The 20,143-nt window shown below is 35.0% G+C and overlaps 1 protein-coding gene across 7 annotated transcripts in view; it reads left to right on the top strand.

Moving 5' to 3' along the window:
• CSPP1 (centrosome and spindle pole associated protein 1) overlaps positions 1 to 20,143 on the top strand; it is a 195,164-nt gene that overhangs the window by 136,748 nt on the left and 38,273 nt on the right. For all 7 annotated transcript variants that reach the window (XM_067712141.1, XM_067712143.1, XM_067712146.1 and 4 more), the window contains 3 exons: positions 8,759 to 8,888; positions 11,462 to 11,609; positions 19,745 to 19,897. In XM_067712141.1, coding sequence (XP_067568242.1) covers positions 8,759 to 8,888; positions 11,462 to 11,609; positions 19,745 to 19,897 — 431 coding nt within the window. The remainder of the gene's footprint in view (positions 1 to 8,758; positions 8,889 to 11,461; positions 11,610 to 19,744; positions 19,898 to 20,143) is intronic.

The raw sequence follows: 20,143 nt of genomic DNA, 5'->3' as shown, positions 1-20,143 counted from the left end.
TGCGGTATGTGGGCCTCTCACTGTTGTGGCCTCTCCCGTTGCGGAGCACAGGCTCCAGACGCGCAGGCTCAGCGGCCATGACTCACGGGCCTAGCCGCTCCGTGGCATGTGGGATCTTCCCGGACTGGGGCACGAACCCGTGTCCCCTGCATTGGCAGGCGGACTCTCAACCACTGTGCCACCAGAGAAGCCCTCTCCTCTAATCTTTTTATTTCCTTCTTTCTCTTTACTTTGGGTTCAGTTTGCTCTTATATTTTCTAGTTTTTGAAGGTGGAAGTTTAGGTTATTTAAATATAGTGTCTTCTTTTTAAATATATACACACTACAACTATAAATTTTCTTTTTATTACTGTTTTAGCTTCATTCCTTAAATTTTATACATTGTGTTTTCATTTTTATTCGTCTCAAAGTATTTTTCAGTTTCTCATTTGATTTGTTCATTGATCCATTGGTTAGTTTGGAGTATGTTGTTTAATTTCCACACAATTGTGAATTTCCCAAATTTCCTTTTGTTACTGATTTTTAATATTATTCCATTGCGGTTAGAGAACATATTTTGTATTATTTCAATCCTTTTAAATTTATTGAGGCTTATTTCATGACCTAACCTGTGGTCTGTGCTAGAGAATATTTCATATGCGCTTGAGAAGAATGTGTGTTATACTGTTTGGGGGCAGGTAGTTTTATCAATGTGACTTAGATCTAGCTGGTTTATAGTGTTTTTTATTTTCTGTTTCCTTATTGAGCTTTTGTGCAGTTTTTCTATTATTAGAAGTAGTGTATTGAAGTCTTCAGTTATTATTTTTGATTTATTTATTTCTGTCTTCAGTTCTGTCTGTTTTTGTTTCCTGTGTTTTGAGTCTGTAGTTATGTACATATATGGTTATAATTGTTATATCTTACTGATCAGTTGACCCCTTTATTGGTATAAAAGATCCTTTCTTTGTCTCTAGTAACAATTTTTGACTTAAAATATATTTTGTCTGTTAACAGTACTGCTACTCTTGTTCTTTTTAGTTGCTGTTTGCATGATATATAATTTTCTGTGTTTTAACCTCAGTGTAGTCTTTGAATCTAAAGTGTGTAGACAGCATACATTTGCGTCCTACCTCCTACCCGCTTCAATTCTGCTAGCTTTTGCTTGTATTTACATTTAATGTAATTCCTGTTAAGGTAGGATCTCTGTCAGCCATTTTGCTATATATGTATCTTTTAAAAGTATATTTTATGTCTTTTTTGTTTCTCTGGTTCTCCATTAATTCCTTTTCTTTGATGTTAAATATAGCATTCCATTTTAATTCTCTTCTTTTAGTGTAATTTTTGTATTATTTTCTTTGTGGTTTCCTTGCAGATTGAAATTAATATTTTAATTTAAAAGAACTGAGTTCAGATTAACACCAATTTAATTTCAGTAGTATACAAAAATTTTTCTTTAATATAATGCCATTCCTTTCCTTTTTTTTTTTTTTAAATTGGCTCATTCTACTCCATTCCAAGACTTATCTTTTTTTTTCACATCTTTATTGGAGTATAATTGCTTTATAATGGTGTGTTAGTTTTTGCTTTATAACGAAGTGAATCAGCTATACATATACATATATCCCCATATCCCCTCCCTCTTGCATCTCCCTCCCACCCTCCCTACCTTTCCTTCTTCTTGATGCCATTGTTGTCAGATAAAGTGTATCTTTATACACTTAAGCTCCTCAACACAATTTTATAACCCTTCCTTCCTTTATGTAGTTGTCTTTTAAATCAGATAGAGAAGAATACAGTTACAAATAAAAACATATTTGTAATATCTTTTTAAAAAATCTATTTTAAAAAGTTTATTTATTATTTATTTTTGGCTGCATTGGGTCTTTGTTGCTGTGTGTGGGCTTTCTGTAGTTGTGGCGAGCGAGGGCTACTCTTCATTGTGGCGCATGAGCGTCTCATTGCAGTGGCTTCTCTTGTTGCGGAACATGGGCTCTAAGCACGCAGGCTTCAGTAGTTGTGGCACACGGGCTCAGTAGTTGTGGCTCGTGGGCTCTAGAGCACGGGCTCAGTAGTTGTGGCACAAGGGCTTAGTTGCTCTGTGGCATGTGGGATCTTCCTGGACCAGGGCTCGAACCCATGTCCCCTGCATTGGCAGGCAGATTCTTAACCACTGCACCACCAGGGAAGTCCCATATTTGTATTATCTTTCATCTTTACCTATGTGGTTACTGTTACTGGTGTTCTTTATTTCTTTGTGTTTACTCCAGTTACTGTTGAGTGTTCTTTATTTCAACCTGAAGTGCTCCATTCAGTATTTCGTATAAGACAGGTCTGTTAGTGATGACTTCTCTGATATTTATTTAATAATGTTCTAATTTCACTTTTATTTTTGAGGCATAGTTTTCCTGGATATAAAATTCTTGGTTGACTTTTTTTTTTTCTATTAGCACTTTGAATATGTCATCTCATTGCCTGCTGGCCTTCATGGTTTCTGATGAGCTGTTAATCTTATTGAAGATCCCTTGTGTGTGTTGAGTTATTTTCTTGCTGCTTTTGAGATTCTTTCTTTGTCTTTGGGTACGTTGACTATGATGTGTATAGATGTGGCTCTCTGAGTCTTTTTGCTTTCAGTTTGATGAGCTACATTTGCATAATTTCTAAGAAGTACGAGCCCTGGATCACCAGGGAAAAAGGAGAAAAGGAAGCTTGAGAGGAGCCTTCAGTTGTTAGGGAATCATTGCTCCTACTTTGCCCAACACTTAGAACCGCTTACCTTTGACACAATTCCCATCCCATGCCTCCATAAACAGGGCAAGGTTTTAGGGATTTTATTAGTCGTATACCATCAATACCATCAATAAAATCTATGATTCAGTGAACAAAAGTGTGTATAAGTTTATGTATTTTTTCCATTTCTTTATTTTTAGTTTTGAATGGTGGTTATCTTTGCTCTTTGTTTTATGTGCTTTCTTTGTATACTCTTTCAGAAATATATTTCTTGAAATGTGGAAGCAATATCACTCTTTAAGCAAAAATGATTGGAAAATTGATGAGAGACAGAATTATAGGAGGATGATACAAATTTGTTTAACGGAGGAGGGTAAAAAGTACAGAGATTATTAATGAAGCTACCAGTGTCTGAGTAACAAAAAGGGAAATTCCCAAAGCAGTTGGTAAAATAGAAAGTGAAGATTAGGGACTTTCAATACTTTTCCATGGAAAATGTGACGTTCATATTCAGAAATGACAAAATATACAAGGATATAAACCATAAGTGGGAATAGGCTTGCAAAAAAAGAATGACAGAGACCTCAGATTAGGAATTGTTAGGCAAAATATAAAATGGTCATATTGATCATGTTTATATCAGGGCATAAGAAACTATGAAGAATGACCAACAGGTTTGAAATAGAATTAACTAGATATTTTAGTAGAAATTTTAAATAATTGAGAGTAGTAGGTCAATGGATGGGCCTTAATAGCAGATTTGACATACCCAAAATGAGAATTAATAAGTTGGAGCAATGGTTTTCAAATGTGGTTCTCAGAGTAGCAGCATTATGGGAACATGTTGGAAATGCAAACTCTCAGGCCCCATCTTACCTATGAATCAGAAACTCTATTCTGGGGCCCAACAACTTGTGTTCAGTAAGCTTTCCTGGTGATTCTGATGTACACTAAAGTTTGAGAACCTCTGAACTAGTAGATCTGAAGAAATTCAGCCAGAACAGGGAGAAAAAGACATGGAAAATATGAAAAAGGGAGTAAAAATTATGGCACTGTAAAGGTTTAAGTGTAACTAATTGGAATTCTAGAAAAAGAGAGAGAATGAGATAGAAGAAGTATTTGAAGAGATGATACCTTAAAATTATCTACAATTGATAAAAGGTCCTAATCTATAGATTCTAGAAGCCTAATACCTCTCAAACAGGAGAAATAAAAGAATTCCATACCAAGACAATCATAGTAAAACTTTAGAACATAAATGAAATACAGAGGAACTTAAAATCAGCCAGAAAGAAAAGACATTACTTTCAAATGAACTCTAGGAAGGAATTCAGAAGATAACTATAGATACCGTCAATTTGTTGAGATGATTTTGTACTCAGCAAAGTTATCTTTCATGAATGAGATTGAAATAAAAATATTTTAAGAGAAACAACTGAATTTGCCACTAGCAGACCCTTAGTAAGTACAATTCTAAATGCAGAAGGAAGGTCACATAGGGGAGGTCTGAGTTACTCTTTCATTTACATGAAAGAGTAGAAAGAAAAAAATGTGGTAAATATGTAGATGGAATTAAATAAATATTATGTATGGTAAAATTATAATGGGTTTAAAAGTAAGTAAAATTAAGAGTAATTAATAGGAATAGCATGTAATTTGGATGGGGTTAGATGGAGTTAATGTGTTTAAAAATCTTTATCATTTGTGAGCATTGTAAAGATTTCAATTAGCTTTAGTCTTTGATAAGTTATGTATGGGTGTTATATTTCTAGGATAACCACTAAAAATATATGGACAAAAGATGCAACTTACTAATGTGCTAGAGGAAAAAAAAATCCAAAAGGAGGCAAAAAAAGAGAGAACAAAAAGAAACATTGAAAGGTTTAAGGAGCCTATTTAATCTGATTTTAAGTCCAAATTAAATGGCAAAATTAAATTTGATGTTAGTAAATGGTAAAGTATATAAGTCAGAGAGAAAGCTTGTCATACTAGTTGCAGAAGCAAAATCCAGGTACATGTTACTTATAAGATATACTTGAGCAAGTGGTAGAGAAAAGTTGAAAGTAAAAGGGTACAGATATACTAGGAGAATATGAATTATACTAAAATTTGTTTAGCTATAGTAACATTAGATGAAATGGATTTTTCAGTCATAAAGGTTTGTTTGGGACAAAGAGGATCCATTTATAAAGAATAGAGGTTCATTTTAGCAGGATAATATAACAAAAATTTTTATGTACCTGAAAACATCATCTCAAAATTCATAAAGCAAAAATTTAAAGAACTGCAGGTAAAAGTTGACAAATATAGTATCCTAATGTGAGACTTTATTACTTCTTTATATAAGTGTTAGATAAAGCAGAAAATAATAAAGTTAGAGAATAATTTACTTAACATAATTAACAAGCTTATTTTAGTGGAAATGTATAGAAATTCACCTCAAACTTGAGAATATCTATTTTTACTAATCTCACAAGAATATTTATAAAACTTACCACATCCTAGTCCTTAAAGGAAGTCTCAGTAAATTTTGGTAGACTTATATCCTATGGACCATTTAAAGTAGAAATCAATTTTTAAAATAACAAACCCTCGATATATTGGAAATTAGAAAACAGGGAACAAATTAGGAAATATGTAAAAATGATGAAAATTAAAATAATTATCAGGCATCTAAAAAGTGAGAAAAAGAATAGCAAAGTAAACCCAAAGAAGCAAGGAAAGAAATAATAAAGAAGAGAAATAAATGAAATAGAAATATATAATACTGAGGATCAACAGAATCTAAAGTTCTTTGAAAAGACTATTAAAATAGATAATTCTCTACTGATGTTGGTCAAGGAAAAAAAGAAAAAACCAAAAGTGAAAGTATAAATAAGAAATATTAGGAATGAAAAAAATTGTCAGTTTAGTTGTAGTTAACCTTAAAAAGACAATAAAAATATATTATGAACAAGTTTATGACAGTGACTTTAGAAATTTAAGTGAAGAAAAATTCCTATTAAAATTTAACTTAATAAAATTGATAAGAAGTAATAAAAAAAATTGATAATATCAAAACTGTTTTAAAATTTGGGGATCACAAGTTTCAAATCATCCCACAAAATAAACTCTGCATCTAGATGGACTGGTTAATTACACCAGACATTCAAGGAAAAAAATTAATCTTACACAAACTAATACAGAGTATCAAATTCACACTGCTACTGAGACTATGATACTCTTGATACTCAAACCTGACAAGGCCAATATGAGAATAGGAAGTTATAGGCTAGTTTCACTCACAGAAGAATCCTAAAATTGAACCTCATAAAGTAGAAAAGGATATTTCATCCCAAATTGCAATTATTCTGGAAAGTAGAATGAATAAACTTAGTATTTCATATCAACTAAGAGTGTAGGCTCTGCAGGCAGAGTGCCTTGGTTTGAATCCAGGTTTTACTAATCAGCTTAAGGCAAGTTTCTTAAGTTTTATTTCTTGTTTGTTAATTGGGATAATAGTGGTATCAACTCATAGGGTTATTCTGAGGATTGAATGAATTAAAATATGTAAAGCATCTAGAACAATGTCTGATATATACTAAATGCTAATTGGTGTTAGATATTGACATTATGGTAAAATCAATTACTGTAATACATCATATTAAGAGAACAAAGAAAAAAGCTATATGGTTATCTCAGTAGATACAAAGAAAGCATTAATAAAATTCAATATGTCAGTATATTAGAGGGAGAGCTGCTTACACTGAGAAAGTATAAACATGAAAAACCTACATCATGTATTTTACTTAATGGTGAAATGTTTAAAATACTCTTTGAGATTGATAATAATGACTAGTGTAATTATTGTCATTACTTTTAGGGCTCAATAATTGTAGCAAGGTCAAAAATAAGAAAGAAAGGAAGGAAGATAGGCACAAGGATTAGAAAAGAAGAGAGAAAACTGATATTATTTGCAAAAGAATGTACAGATAAAATATAGAATTAATAGTGTTAGCAGAATTGATGAACACAAAATTAGTATATAAAAAGCAGTTGCAGGAAATGGTAATTTCTTAAAATGTTAAATGTCTACTTACCATACAACACTGCAGTTCCACTCCTAGGCATATACTAGAATGTCCTCTAACACCATATACAAAAATAAACTCACAGTAGATTAAAGACCTAAATGTAAGACCAGAAACCATAAAACTCCTCAAAGAAAACATAGAACACTCTTTGACATAAATTGTAGCAACGTTTTTTTGATCCATTTCCTAAAGCAAAGGAAATAAAAGCAAAAAATAAATAAATGGAACTTAATTAAACTTAAAAGCTTTTGCACAGCAAAGTAAACCATTGACAAAAGGAAAAGACAGGCTACTGAATGGGAGAAAATATTTGCAAATGATATGACCAATAAAGAGTTAATATCCAAAATATATAAACAGCTCATACAACTCAACATCAAAAAAACAAACAACCCGATTAAAAAATGGGCAGAAGACCTGAATAGACATTTCTCCAAAGAGGACGTGCACAGGGCCAACAGGCAAATGAAAAGAGGCTTAACATCGCTAAGCATCAGAGAAATGCAAATTAAAGCCACAATGAGATATCACCTCACTCCTGTCAGGATAGTCATCAAAAAGAACACAACTAGCAAATGTTGGTGAGGATGTGGAGAAAAGGGAACCCTGGTACATTGTTGGTAGGAATGTAAATTGGTGCAGCCACTGTGGAAAGCAATATGGAAGTTCTCAAAAAGCTAAAAATAGAACTACTGTATTACTCCCCACTCCTGGGTATATATCTGAGAAAAACAAAAACACTAATTCGAAAAGATACATGCACCCCATTGTTCATAGCAGCATTACTTATAGTTGCCAAGATATGGAAGCAACCTAAATGTCCATCAACAGATGAGTGGATAAAGAAGGTGAGATTTATATACACAATGGAATACTACTCAGCCGTAAAAAAAAGAACAGAATTCTGCCATTTGCAGCAATATGGATGAACTTGGAGGGCATTATGCTAAGTGAAATAAGTCAGAGAAAGACAAATACTGTATGATATCATTTGTATGTGGAATCTAAAAAATACAACAAACTAGTGAATATAACAAAAAAGAAGACTCACAGATACAGAGAGCAAACCAGTGGTTACCAATGGGGAGGGACAAACTTTTGGGTGTAAGATAAGCTCAAGGATATATTGTACAACATGGGGAATATAGCCAATATTTTTTAATAACTGTAAATGGAAAGTAACCTTTAAAATTGTATAAAAAATATATTTTAAAAAATCCCCAGAACAATAAAGCACACATTTTATTTCTGCCAGCAAAAAAAAAAAAAAGGTGATGATGTTGTTTTCAGAGATAGGAGCCTTTTGTAGTCTCTTTTTTTATTAGTATAGTTTTATTTTAAAAATAATATTTGAGTTTATCTTTTATAATAAAGATATTTAAATATATTGTTTTCTTCAAAGTGGCTATATTCCTGTATTTTAACATATATTATAAACAAATAGTACTTTATTCCTTGAGGTTTATATTACTGTAATATGTTAAAAATTCTTTTTTGATTCCTTGTAAGTTTTTTAAAATTTTAAATTTATTTGGGATAGTCAGACTCTTTACTGTATTTATATTGTTTTATTCTTGAAATGGCTAGGAAGTTATTTTCAATACTTTATTTTGGAGCAAATTTATTGAGTAAGTCATTAGTTATGATATTACTAGAGGGACTTCCACTGCATTCAGAAAAGTGCGAAAGTAATACGTATATTGCTTGATGAATTATCACAAACTGTTTTTACTTGTATGTGAAAGTTTTACTTGCATGTAACTGCCACCTAGGTCAAGAAATAGATTCAGTAGATTTGAAAGTTCCATTAATTATGAAAGCAGAGATAGGGGTCATTTACTTAAGGATTTCTCTTTGAACTATAGAGAAATTCTTTCCCTATTTTAAATGTACTTAAATGCCATGCTATTTCAAAGGCGTGTTGCATTTTCTTCTTGTTTTGTTATAAATGAATCTGGATTATTGTGTATTTGATGTAGGAGTACGGTTGGACAGAATGAACTGAAAATTACAAGTGATCGAGCAATAAATTCAGGATTGTTTTTTGAAGGTAAACCAAAGCCTTCAAAACAGTCACTTCAGTCTTACCAAGAAGCTTTGCAGCAGCAGGTATTCATTTTTTTATTCATTCGTTTGTTCATCTAATGTTAAACATCTTATGTGTTAGTACAGTGGTCTGTTAAAACTCAGAGTGTGGCAGAGGAGAACAAATTCCATTCATTTATAATTCAGTGTGATAAGGTTTGATGTTGGTAGACTGGAATGCATGGGATAGGGAGAATAATTGCCTGGGCTGTTAGGAGGGCTTCACATGGTTGATGATATTTGAGTTGCATGTTATACAGTGAATAAATGTGAAATTCCTGGTGTATTCAGTAAATGGAATTGATGTAGGAGAAGGGGCTGGAGTGTTAGATTGTGCTGGATTGTGAAGGATAGCTAATAAGGGTTTTTCAGTTTCATCTTGTTATCAATAGCCAAAGGGAGGACATTTTAAACCAAAGAGTGAAAGAAATAGTTGATATGAGTAGATGTGGCTTTCAGGAAGATATCTGGTTCTGATATGGATGGTTGGGAAAGAGATGTGGCAGAGAAACCTTTTAGTAAACTATTGAGGTAGTCCAGCCAGGAGGTAACAAGGCGCTGAACCAGGTGGGGAAGATGGAGAGGGCATCCAAGAGACAATTCTGGGGTTCCATTGATAGGGCTTAGATTTAGGGAGTGAGGAAAGAACAGAGGGCTTGAAGATGATTCTGAGTATTGTAATCTGAGAGAATAATGAGGCTGTGAACTCTGATGGTAGGGAAAAAAGAGGTAGAATGCTTAGGGAGGAGGATAATGTTCTGTTGTGGTTTGTAATGTTTGGAGAGAGTTTACTTAAGAGTAACTGTATCAGGGACTTCCCTGGTGGCGCAGTGGTTAAGAATCCACCTGCCAATGCTGGGCACACGGGTTTGAGCCCTGGTCCAGGAAGATCCCACATGCCATGGAGCATCTAAGCCTGTGCATCACAACTACTGAGCTTGCACTCTACAGCCCGTGAGCCACAACTACTGAGCCCGCGTGCCACAACTCCTGAAGCCTGTGCACCTAGAGCCCGTGCTCTGCAACAAGAGAAGCCACTGCAATGAGAAGCCTGTGTACCGCAACGAAGAATAGCACCTGCTCATCGCAACTAGAGAAAGCCCTTGCGCAGTAACAAAGACCCAACGCAGCCAAAAATAAATAAATAATAATAAATTAATAGCTTAAAAAAATAAAAGAGTAACTGTTTTAGATGTATGGGTTTTTTGAGGGGAATACTCATATCTCCTCCAGAGAGGACCCTGGAACTCTAGGTATATATTCACCTGAGGTACTTTTCTACAAAGTTTCACTTGGATTTCTTCTAAAGCTCAGCTTTTTTGTTCAGTTTTTTACGTTGGGCAACCTCCTTGGAAGGTGGATTTTTTTAAATTACAGAATTACCAACATTATTTTTTTGTGTGTTATGATTCTACAAACAAAAGACTGCATTTATCTGTTTTCAAATGAGCATATTAAAAACACCACCGACAAAAACAGATTTCCTAACTCTAGAATTTTATTTTATGTATGTGATAACTTCCTTGGCCTTTCTGGAGTAGTTGCTTAAATTTTCCATGCATATGGTTATGATTTTAAAAGTAGCTTTCCAAAATGTAGATCTTTATTCATTGCCTATTTATGCTTTTAGAGACCAACCCTGTGCTTATACTTGATGATGATAAGACTGTATTTGTTTTTTATGCTTTCATAAAGTATACTTAAATAGCCCAACACTCTCCAGAGAACTTTGAACTTTCAACAGCTTTGAATTTGGGGAATGGAGTTTGCCCGGGGTAGAGTAGGTCTGGTGAGGTATAGGAAGTAGTTGGCCCAGATCTCATGAGGTGTGAGGAGTAGTTTGTTGCTGACCAGATCCCGTGAAAGGGTAGATGAAAAAAGGAAGTAGGGAGATTTTGTTGGTCCCCATGAAACTGGTGAGGTTAGGGAGGGAATGAAGCTGGGGGGTGGGAAGATGGAGTTGGTTTAGTCCAAAGTGGCACCAGTGGCTGGAAAGGACTCAAGTGACATGATGTGAGGGAGTAGCAGCTATATATTCCAGCTAGCAAAGTGTTGTTAAATTGTTTTTATTTTATTTTATTTTTTTATAAATTTATTTTATTTTTGGCTGCATTGGGTCTTTGTTGCTGCATGTGGGCTTTCTCTAGTTGCAGCGAGCAGGGGGGCTACTCTTCGTTGTGGTGCCCAGGCTTCTCATTGCGGTGGCTTCTCTTGCTGCGGAGCATGGGCTCTAGGCGCGCGGGCTTCAGTAGTTGTGGCATATGGGCTCAGTAGTTGTGGCTCGTGGGCTCTAGAGCACGGGCTCAGTAGTTGTAGTGCACTGGCTTAGTTGTTCCATGGCATGTGGGATCTTCCTGGACCAGGGCTCGAACCCGTGTGCCCTGCATTGGCAGGCGGATTCTTAACCACTGCGCCATCAGAGAAGCCCCTTAAATTGTTTTTAAATATATTTGTGATGTTAAATTTTACAGTGAAGTATACTGAAAAAAAATCCAGTTTTTTCTCTAATAAGAAAAATAAAATCTGATATTAAAACTAACTTTTTGTATCAGAATACTTGTCAGCACTTATTATGAATGTTTCTTAATGTTGTTAAGATTCGAGAAAGAGAAGAAAGAAGAAAGAAAGAACGAGAAGAAAAAGAAGAATATGAAGCTAAATTAGAAGCTGAAATGAGAAGTTATAACCCCTGGGGGAAAGGTGGAGGTGGTGCTCCTCTGAGAGATGCAAAAGGAAATCTGATAAGTATGTTATTTCCATTGATTTGTTGTTTTTAAGAGAAACTAAGTTTAACTTTTTAAAAGAATGGGGAGTAGAAAAAAGTGGGAATCATAGTCTGTAAGGCAAGGTCTCTTTTTGTACAGCTTAATGCAAGAGGTATTTTGATAGTAAGCATAATAACAGGTTAAAAAGCCTTTTTTCTTCAGATTACTATTCATTTATCTTTATTAAAAATTTTTCACCCTCCAATGATAATAACTCAGTTGCAGAGAAAAGTTCATGTTAGAGGGGGGACCTTGAAGATGGCGGAAGAGTAAGACGCGGAGATCACCTTCCTCCCCACAGATACACCAGAAAAGTTCATGTTAGTTGGCAAGTTTTTACCCAAACTAGTAGTTAGAATTTTTAAAAGTTTTCTAGTAAAAACAATAAAACCCTTATTGCAATTTGTTTTTAAACTAGTAAGACGTCTTTAAAATAAGTGATCCGGTGTAGTGGGGGGATGTTATATTTAATTCATATATGCCATGTACTTGCACAATGCAGGACTCCTTTGACAAAGATCTGGCCTCAGAAAGTTTTGGCAGGTTGCAGAATTATATTGATTTATCTTTCAATTATGTACTCTTAAAAATGTTCCATCTAGAAATCACACAACAAGCACTTTGAAAAGACGCTTTATATAACTTGTTATATATATTGGAATGGTCTCTGATTAGCTTTTAGCTTAGAATAAAAGCAGAGAAAGATAATGGGTTTTTTAAAAATTGTTTAATTGTAAATGAGAAATGAATAACTGGAAACCCATTAAAATGGTAAAAATGTAAATTTCACATTCTTTGGGTTTATGCTTTGTTGTAGGGATAGCTGAGTGATGAAATCAGAAGATTTTGAGGGGTACTGAGTTATTAGAGTTCTTAAGTATTATGCCTTTGATTCTTTGTTAAAGATGACTTTTTTAAAAAGATATATTTGAGGCCCACTTAAATTAATGAGATAATTCTTTTATTTTCCAAAGGATTTATTCCTTTCCTTTCTTCACCTCATAAATACTTTCCTCACAGTTTTGAAGACTAGAACTCTTACTCTCTCTTTATAGATGAGATGATTTTAGGTGATGCATAGATAAGCCTAGAAGTTAAATGTTTATTTGAATATATATTAAAAAAACACTGGTTTTCTATTAATGGATAGTATTATAACATTTCCTTTGAAAGTAAAGGCATTTAACGAAAAGTGCTCTAACAAAGAACTCCCATTTCTCAGAGGCTTAAGGCTTAAGGCAGTGTAAATTTACTTCTCACTTAAGTCACATTCTGATGCTGTTTGGGTGGTTCTCCTCCAAGAGGTGACTTGGGAATGTGAGCTTCTTCCATTGTGTCATTCCACCGTTTTGGAGTCCTTTATTTCTAGCTGCATAGATGTGGTCCAGAGGGTGGGAGAACAAGTTGAGAATTTTGTTGGGGCCTGGCCTGAAAGTGGAGGAATATCACTTTTGTCTTTGTTCCATTGTTCAGACCTAGTTATAAGGTTCTAAAGTAACTGCTTGGGAGGCTGGGAAGTTTTGGGTTCTTTATACCCAGGAGGAGGACATGAGATTGATAAGCATCTGCCCAGTCTTTGCTATTAAATTTAAATTGTAAATTGATAGAAACATAACAGTTACCACGAAGGAAGTGCTTATTTATGTAACAGAAACTTCGGGAAACACTGGAATAATTTCCTAGAAGTTTCCAGCTTGCTCTAAGATTATATCCAGTTCAGACAATACAATTACAGTGTTTTGTGTATGTTTAATTGGTGGAAGTGAGTAGGATAAGTGTTTGTTATTGAATTATAAAATACTGTTTTAGAATTGCTTGACCTGACAGGAATGGAGCAAACTTTTCTGAGATTTTTACTTTTGGTGGTAATGTTTAGTTTGCTTATTTAATGCTACAGTCATGCCATGAAATAAAAAAGGTGTGCTGTTTTATCAAATGCAGTGGAACTTTTTTTTTAATGATATTTTCAAAGCAAGTAAACTCATCACTTAAAGAATATCAGTTTGTTTTGTATGTGGCTGTTATATTTTAGGGAGAGAGGGAACATAATTTTTCTTTTTAAAATATGTAGTAAAGGGCTTCCCTGGTGGCGCAGTGGTTGAGAGTCTGCCTGCCAACGCAGGGGACACAGGTTCGTACCCTGGTCTGGGAAGATCCCACATGCCGCGGAGCGGCTGGGCCCGTGGGCCACGGCCGCTGAGCCTGCGTGCTCCGCAGCGGGAGAGGCCACAACAGTGAGAGGCCCGCGCACCGCAAAAAAAAAAAAATGTAGTAAAGTTCAGTGTTTTGCTTTTTTTCATGAGATGGCCAAGACCATATAACAGGGGTTATGTTGGGTAACTTTAATTCAGCTGCTGGCTTTTCTAATTACTCCTGTTTCATCTTTGATCTTTTATTACAAACAAATTAAAGAAATTGAATGTTCACCATTATCTTCGCTCTCTAAGAAAGATCTCTTTATAAGGTAAACTCGTTATTAATAAAATATCAAAATCTGTTACTCATACAATTTTAACATAGCATCAACCCTTTTAGAGTAAATACCTCTCGTTTTGATTACTTGTACTACACTTAAAATCTGTTTCTCAAAATGACAAAACTGTAGCAATGGAGAACAAATCACTGGTTACCAAAGATGATAGCTGAGGAGAGGGAGTAACTATGATGGAGTTTTTGGGGGTGATGGAACTCTTCTGTATTCTGATTATGGTGATGTTACTTGACTCTATTGTATATTAAAAATTTTAAAAACCTGTACACCAAGAGAAAAAAAGTGAAAAAAAAATTTAAAAATACTTAACCAATTTGAAAGATAGCAGAAATATCTCATAGTTCTAATTGATTAATAGCAAGATTGCTTCACATATATTTGGTTAAATATTTGTATTTCTTTTATGTATTACATTTGCCCCAGTTAGATTTATGTTTGTTTTTATGCTGTTTATTGAGACACAATTTGCATACAATAAAATTCGCCCTTTTTTTTTTTGCGGTACGCGGGCCTCTCACTGCTGTGGCCTCTCTGGCCGCGGAGCACAGGCTCCGGACGCGCAGGCCCAGCGGCCATGGCTCATGGGCCCAGCCGCTCCGTGGCACGTGGCATCCTCCCAGACCGGGGCATGAACCCGTGTCCCCTGCATCGGCAGGCGGACTCTCAACCACTGCGCCACCAGGGAAGTCCAAAATTCGCCCTTTAAAAGTGTTTTGTTCATTGAGTTTTGATAACTGATTCTGGTAACCACTGCCATAATCAAGATATTGAACATTTCTAACTTATCCAGCCCGATACCCTTGTCAGTCTCTGATCTGTACTCTGGCACAATAGTATTGCCTTTTATGTCTTTTTTTATGTCTTTGTCATACAGAAACTTAGTATGATGTTTTTGAGATTTATCCATGTTGTTATATATGTCAGTAGTGTATTTCTTTTTATTACTGAATAGTATTCTGTTGTGGGGAAGCACCACAGTTGTTTATCCATTTACCAGTTGATGGACTTCTGGATTCTTTATAGTTTGAGGCTATTATGAATAAAGCTGTTATAAACATTCACTTACAGGTCTTTGTGTGGACATGTTTTCAGGTTTTTTGGGTAAATGCCTAGGAATGGAATTGCTGGGACATATAATAAGTGTATGTTTACCTGTGTAAGAAGCTCCCAGACCTTTTCCCAAAGTGGTTGTGCCATTTTGCATTCCCACCAGCAGAGCATGAGATTTCCCGTTGCTGTGAACCCTCATCAGTGCTTGAGATTGTCTTAGAAATTTGTCATTCTATTAAGTGTGTAGTGACATCTCATTGTAACTTTTTGTTTTGAAATAATTTGACTTATAGAAGAGTTGCAAAGATAGTATAGAGAGTACCTTTTACCTAGGTTCCCTTAATGTTAACACCTTACGTAATCTTGGCACAGTGATCAAAACTGAAAATTAAAATCGTATGATACTATTAATTAAATGATAGACTTTATTTGGATTTCACCAGTTTTTCCCCTAAATCCTTATTCTGTTCCATGCTCTAGTCCAGGATCCCATGTTGCATTTAGTTGTCATGTGTCTTTAGTCTCCTCCAGTCTGACAGTTCCTCTTTCTGTGTCTTTTTTGTTTATATATATATATAATAGCTTTATTGAGATCTAATTCCCATAACACACAATTTACCCATTTAAAATATACAATTAAGTAGTTTTTAGTATATTCATAGGGTTGTGCTAAAATCACACAGTCAACTTTAAAACAGTTTCCCCTTTGAATTGCTTTGGTACTTTTGTTGAAAATCAGTTGACCATAAAATTATTTCTAGACTCTCAGTTATGTCTCATTGATGTAGATGTCTGTCCATATGCCCTATTACTCTCTTCATTATTGTAGCTATGTAGTAAGCTTTGAAATGGAGAGGTGTGTCTTTGAACTTTGTTCTTCTTTTTCAAGATTGTTTTGGCAACTTGACTTCCTTGGCATTTTCATATAAATTTTACTCAGTTTGTCAACCTTAACAAAAAAAAGCAAGGTGGGATTTTTCATTGACTTTGTAAGTCAGTTTTGGGAAAGCCAGCATCTTTATTTAACAATATTAGTCTTTTGATCCATAAATGTGGAATATTTATCCACTAATTAGTCTTGGTTAACTTCTCTTAGCAATATTTTGTAGTTCTATTTTGTAAACCTATTTTGTTAATTGTATACTTAAGTATTTAATGTGTTTTGTTACTGTTTTAAAAGATACATTTAAAAATTTCAATATCCATTTGCTCATTGCTAGTTTGTTGAAATATAGTTGATTTTTGTGTATTGTCTTTGCTTAACTCACTCATTTGTTTCAGTAGTTTTTTTTTTTTTTTTTTTGGTAGATTGTTCAGGATTTTTTTTTTTTTATGTAGACAGTCATGTTATCTGTAGACAGAGTTTTATTTCTTCCTTTCCAATCTGAATGCCTTTTACTTATTTTACTTGTCCTTTCCCTGGTTAGGAACTCTAGTACAATGTTTAGAAATCATGACACCAAATCGTGAAGTTTGGTGGTTTGAATCATTTGAGGAATTTATCCATTTCTTTTGAGTTTTTGAATTTTTTGGCATAAAGTTCATAATATTTTATTATTATTCTTTTAAGCTCTGTAGGATCTATAGTGATGGCACCTGCTTCTCTTTTATTCCTGATATTTGTAACTTTTATTTTCTTTCCTTTTTCTTAACCAGTTTGCCTAGAGATTATCTATTTGATTGATCTTTTCATAGAACCAGCTTTTGTTTTCATTGATTTTTCTCTGTTTTTCTTCTCTTCCTATTTCATTGATTTTTGCTCTTTACTATTTTCTTTCTTTTGTTTGCTTTGTGCTTTTAATTTTCTCTTCTTTTTCTGATTTATTAGTGTGGAAGCTTAGATTATGGTTTGAGACCTTATTTCTTTCCTAATATATGCATTTAAAAATGCTACAAATTTCCCTCTGAGTACTGCTTTAACTGTATATCTCAGATTTGATATTTTGTTTTCATTTTCATTCAATTCAGTTTTGTAATTCTCCTTTTCTTTGACCCATTGATTATTTAGAAGTGAGTTTTAAAAATTTCCAAATATTTGGATTTGCAAATGAAGCAACTGCAAAGGATTAATCTCCAAAATATACAAGCAGCTCATGCAGCTCAATATCTAAAATACAAACAACTCAATCCAAAATGGGCAGAAGACCTAAATAGCCGTTTCTCCAAAGAAGATATACAGATTACCAACAAACACATGAAAAGATGCTCAACATCACTAATCATTAGAGAAATGCAAATCAAAACTACAATGAGGTATCACCTCACACCAGTCAGAATGGCCATCATCCAAAAATCTACAAACAATAAATGCTGGAGAGGGTTGGAGAAAAGGGAACCCTCTTGCACTGCTGGTGGGAATGTAAATTGATACAGCCACTATGGAGAACAGTATGGAGGTTCCTTAAAAAACTAAAAATAGGGCTTCCCTGGTGGCGCAGTGGTTGAGAGTCCGCCTGCCGATGCAGGGGACGTGGGTTCATGCCCCGGTCTGGGAGGATCCCGCATGCCGCAGAGCGGCTGGTCCCGTGAGCCATGGCCGCTGGGCCTGCACATCCGGAGCCTGTGCTCCGCGGTGGGAGAGGCCACGGTGGTGAGAGGCCCGAGTACCGCAAAAAAAAAAAAAAAAGAAAACTAAAAATAGAACTACCATATGGCCCAGAAATCCCACTCCTGGGCATATACCCTGAGAAAACCATAATTCAAAAAGAGTTATGTACCACAATGTTCATTGCAGCACTATTTATAGTAGCCAGGACACGGAAGCAACCTAAGTGTCCATCGACAGATGAATGGATAAAGAAGATGTGGCACATATATACAATGGAATATTACTCAGCCATAAAAAGAAACAAAATTGAGTTATTTGTAGTGAAGTGGATGGACCTAGAGTCTGTCATACAGAGTGAAGTAAGTCAGAAAGAGAAAAACAAATACCATATGCTAACACATATATATGGAATCTAAAAAAACAAACAAACAAACAATGGTTCTGACGAACCTAGGGGCAGGACAGGAATAAAGACCTAGACGTAGAGAGTAAACAAGAGGACATGGGGAGTGGGAAGGGTAAGCTGGGACGATGTAAGAGAGTAACGTTGACATATATACACTACCAAATGTAAAATGGATAGCTGATGGGAAGCAGCTGCATGGCCCAGGGAGATCAGCTTGGTGCTTTGTGACCACCTAGTGGGGTGGGATAAGGAGGGTGGGAGGGAGATGCAAGAGGGAGGGGATATGGGGATATACGTATGCATGTAACTGATTCACTTTGTTATACAGCAGAAACTAACACAACACTGTAAAGCAACTATACTCCAATAAAGATATTAAAAAAAAAATTCCAAATATTTGGACATATTTCCAGATAGCTTCCTGTTGTTCACTTCTAGCATATATTCTGTTTTGTTCAGAGAATATACTTTTTTGTTATTTCAATGTTTTTAAGTTTATGAGATTTATTTTATGGACTACCAATTATATATATATATATATATATATATATATATATATGTATTTTTTTTTTTTTTTTTTTTTTTTTTTGGCAATACGTGGGCCTCTCACTGTTGTGGCCTCTCCCGTTGTGGAGCACAGGCTCCGGACGTGCAGGCTCAGCAGCCATGGCTCACGGGCCCAGCCGCTCCGCGGCATGTGGGATCTTCCTTGACCAGGGTACAAACCCGTGTCCCCTGCATCGGCAGGCGGACTCCCAACCACTGCGCCACCAGGGAAGCCCATATCTTGCAGTTCTTGAGTCAGTAATTTGTGAGTGTTTTAGCTGGATGGTTCTGTCTCAGGATCTCTCATGAGGTTGCAGTCCAAGATGTCACCTGGGGCTACAGTCGTTTGAAGTCTTGATTGGGACTGGAGAATCTGTTTCCTATATGGCTCCCTCACACAGCTCAGGAGGCCTCAGTTCCTTGCCATGTGGGCTTGTCTTTAGAGCTCCTTAAGTGTCCTTTTGAAATGGTAGGTGGCTTCTTCAGAGTGAGTGAGCCAATAGATCAAGCAAGGTGGAGATATATTGTCTTTCATGAAGTAGCCTCAGAAGTCATATACCATCATTGTGCATGCAGTATCCTTTTCATAAGAAACAGCCCACGCTCCAGGGGAGGGGAATTGAGCTCCATCTTTTAAGGGAGGATTGTAAAAAAATTTGTGGATATATTTTAAAACTCCACTCCACATGATATTTTTTCATTAGGAATACTAATGATGTTGGGTAAATTTCACTATGACTTGTTTTGAATTGTAACTATGTTTGTTCTGTATTTAAGATATTCAGAGTTCTGAAGTAACATAGATATGAATATGGTTTTTATGGGTTGTCAAAAATCCATATACTCTTAAGTTCTCTACTGATTTTGAATTTATTTTGTAAGGTTATTTTTTGAAAAATTTCTTACAAGTTTTGATAATTTTGTTTCTGTTTTCAGGGCACCAAGATACCATTGAATTATTCCAGCTCTGTCCTATTGTTTTTCTCTCCATTTGCCTACTTTAAGAAAATGTATTAAGTATACTAATTATAGAAATGCATTTATTGAAATAAATGGCTTATTTTTCCCTCTCAGCTGATTTGAATAGGATGCACAGACAAAATACAGATGCCTTCCATAACCCAGATGCAAGAACATATGAAGATAAAAGGGCTGTTGTATCTCTAGACCAAAATTTAGCCACTTCAGATGCTGAGAACCTAGAAGATTCTGCAAATAAAAACTCAGGTTTCTAATCACATTCTATTCTTTTGTTTTTTTGGGTTTTTTTACATTTCTAAAGTTGTTCTGTTCTCCAAGAAAGTTCTTATGATTTTGAGAATTTGGTTACTCTGAGTCAGGAAGCATAACACATTATTCATGCTATTTACAATAACTTTTCTACATAGGTACTTTGAAAAAAGTGAATAAAGAAATACATCTTGCTCCTTAATAATATGTATGTATTCTCAGCTTTATTACTTGCTTATGTAT

The sequence above is a fragment of the Pseudorca crassidens genome, chromosome 17 (genome assembly GCF_039906515.1).
Source record: "Pseudorca crassidens isolate mPseCra1 chromosome 17, mPseCra1.hap1, whole genome shotgun sequence".
Lineage (NCBI taxonomy): Eukaryota > Metazoa > Chordata > Mammalia > Artiodactyla > Delphinidae > Pseudorca > Pseudorca crassidens.
The sequence above is the reverse complement of the archived record's forward strand: the minus strand, read 5'-3'. Positions and strand labels throughout refer to the sequence as shown.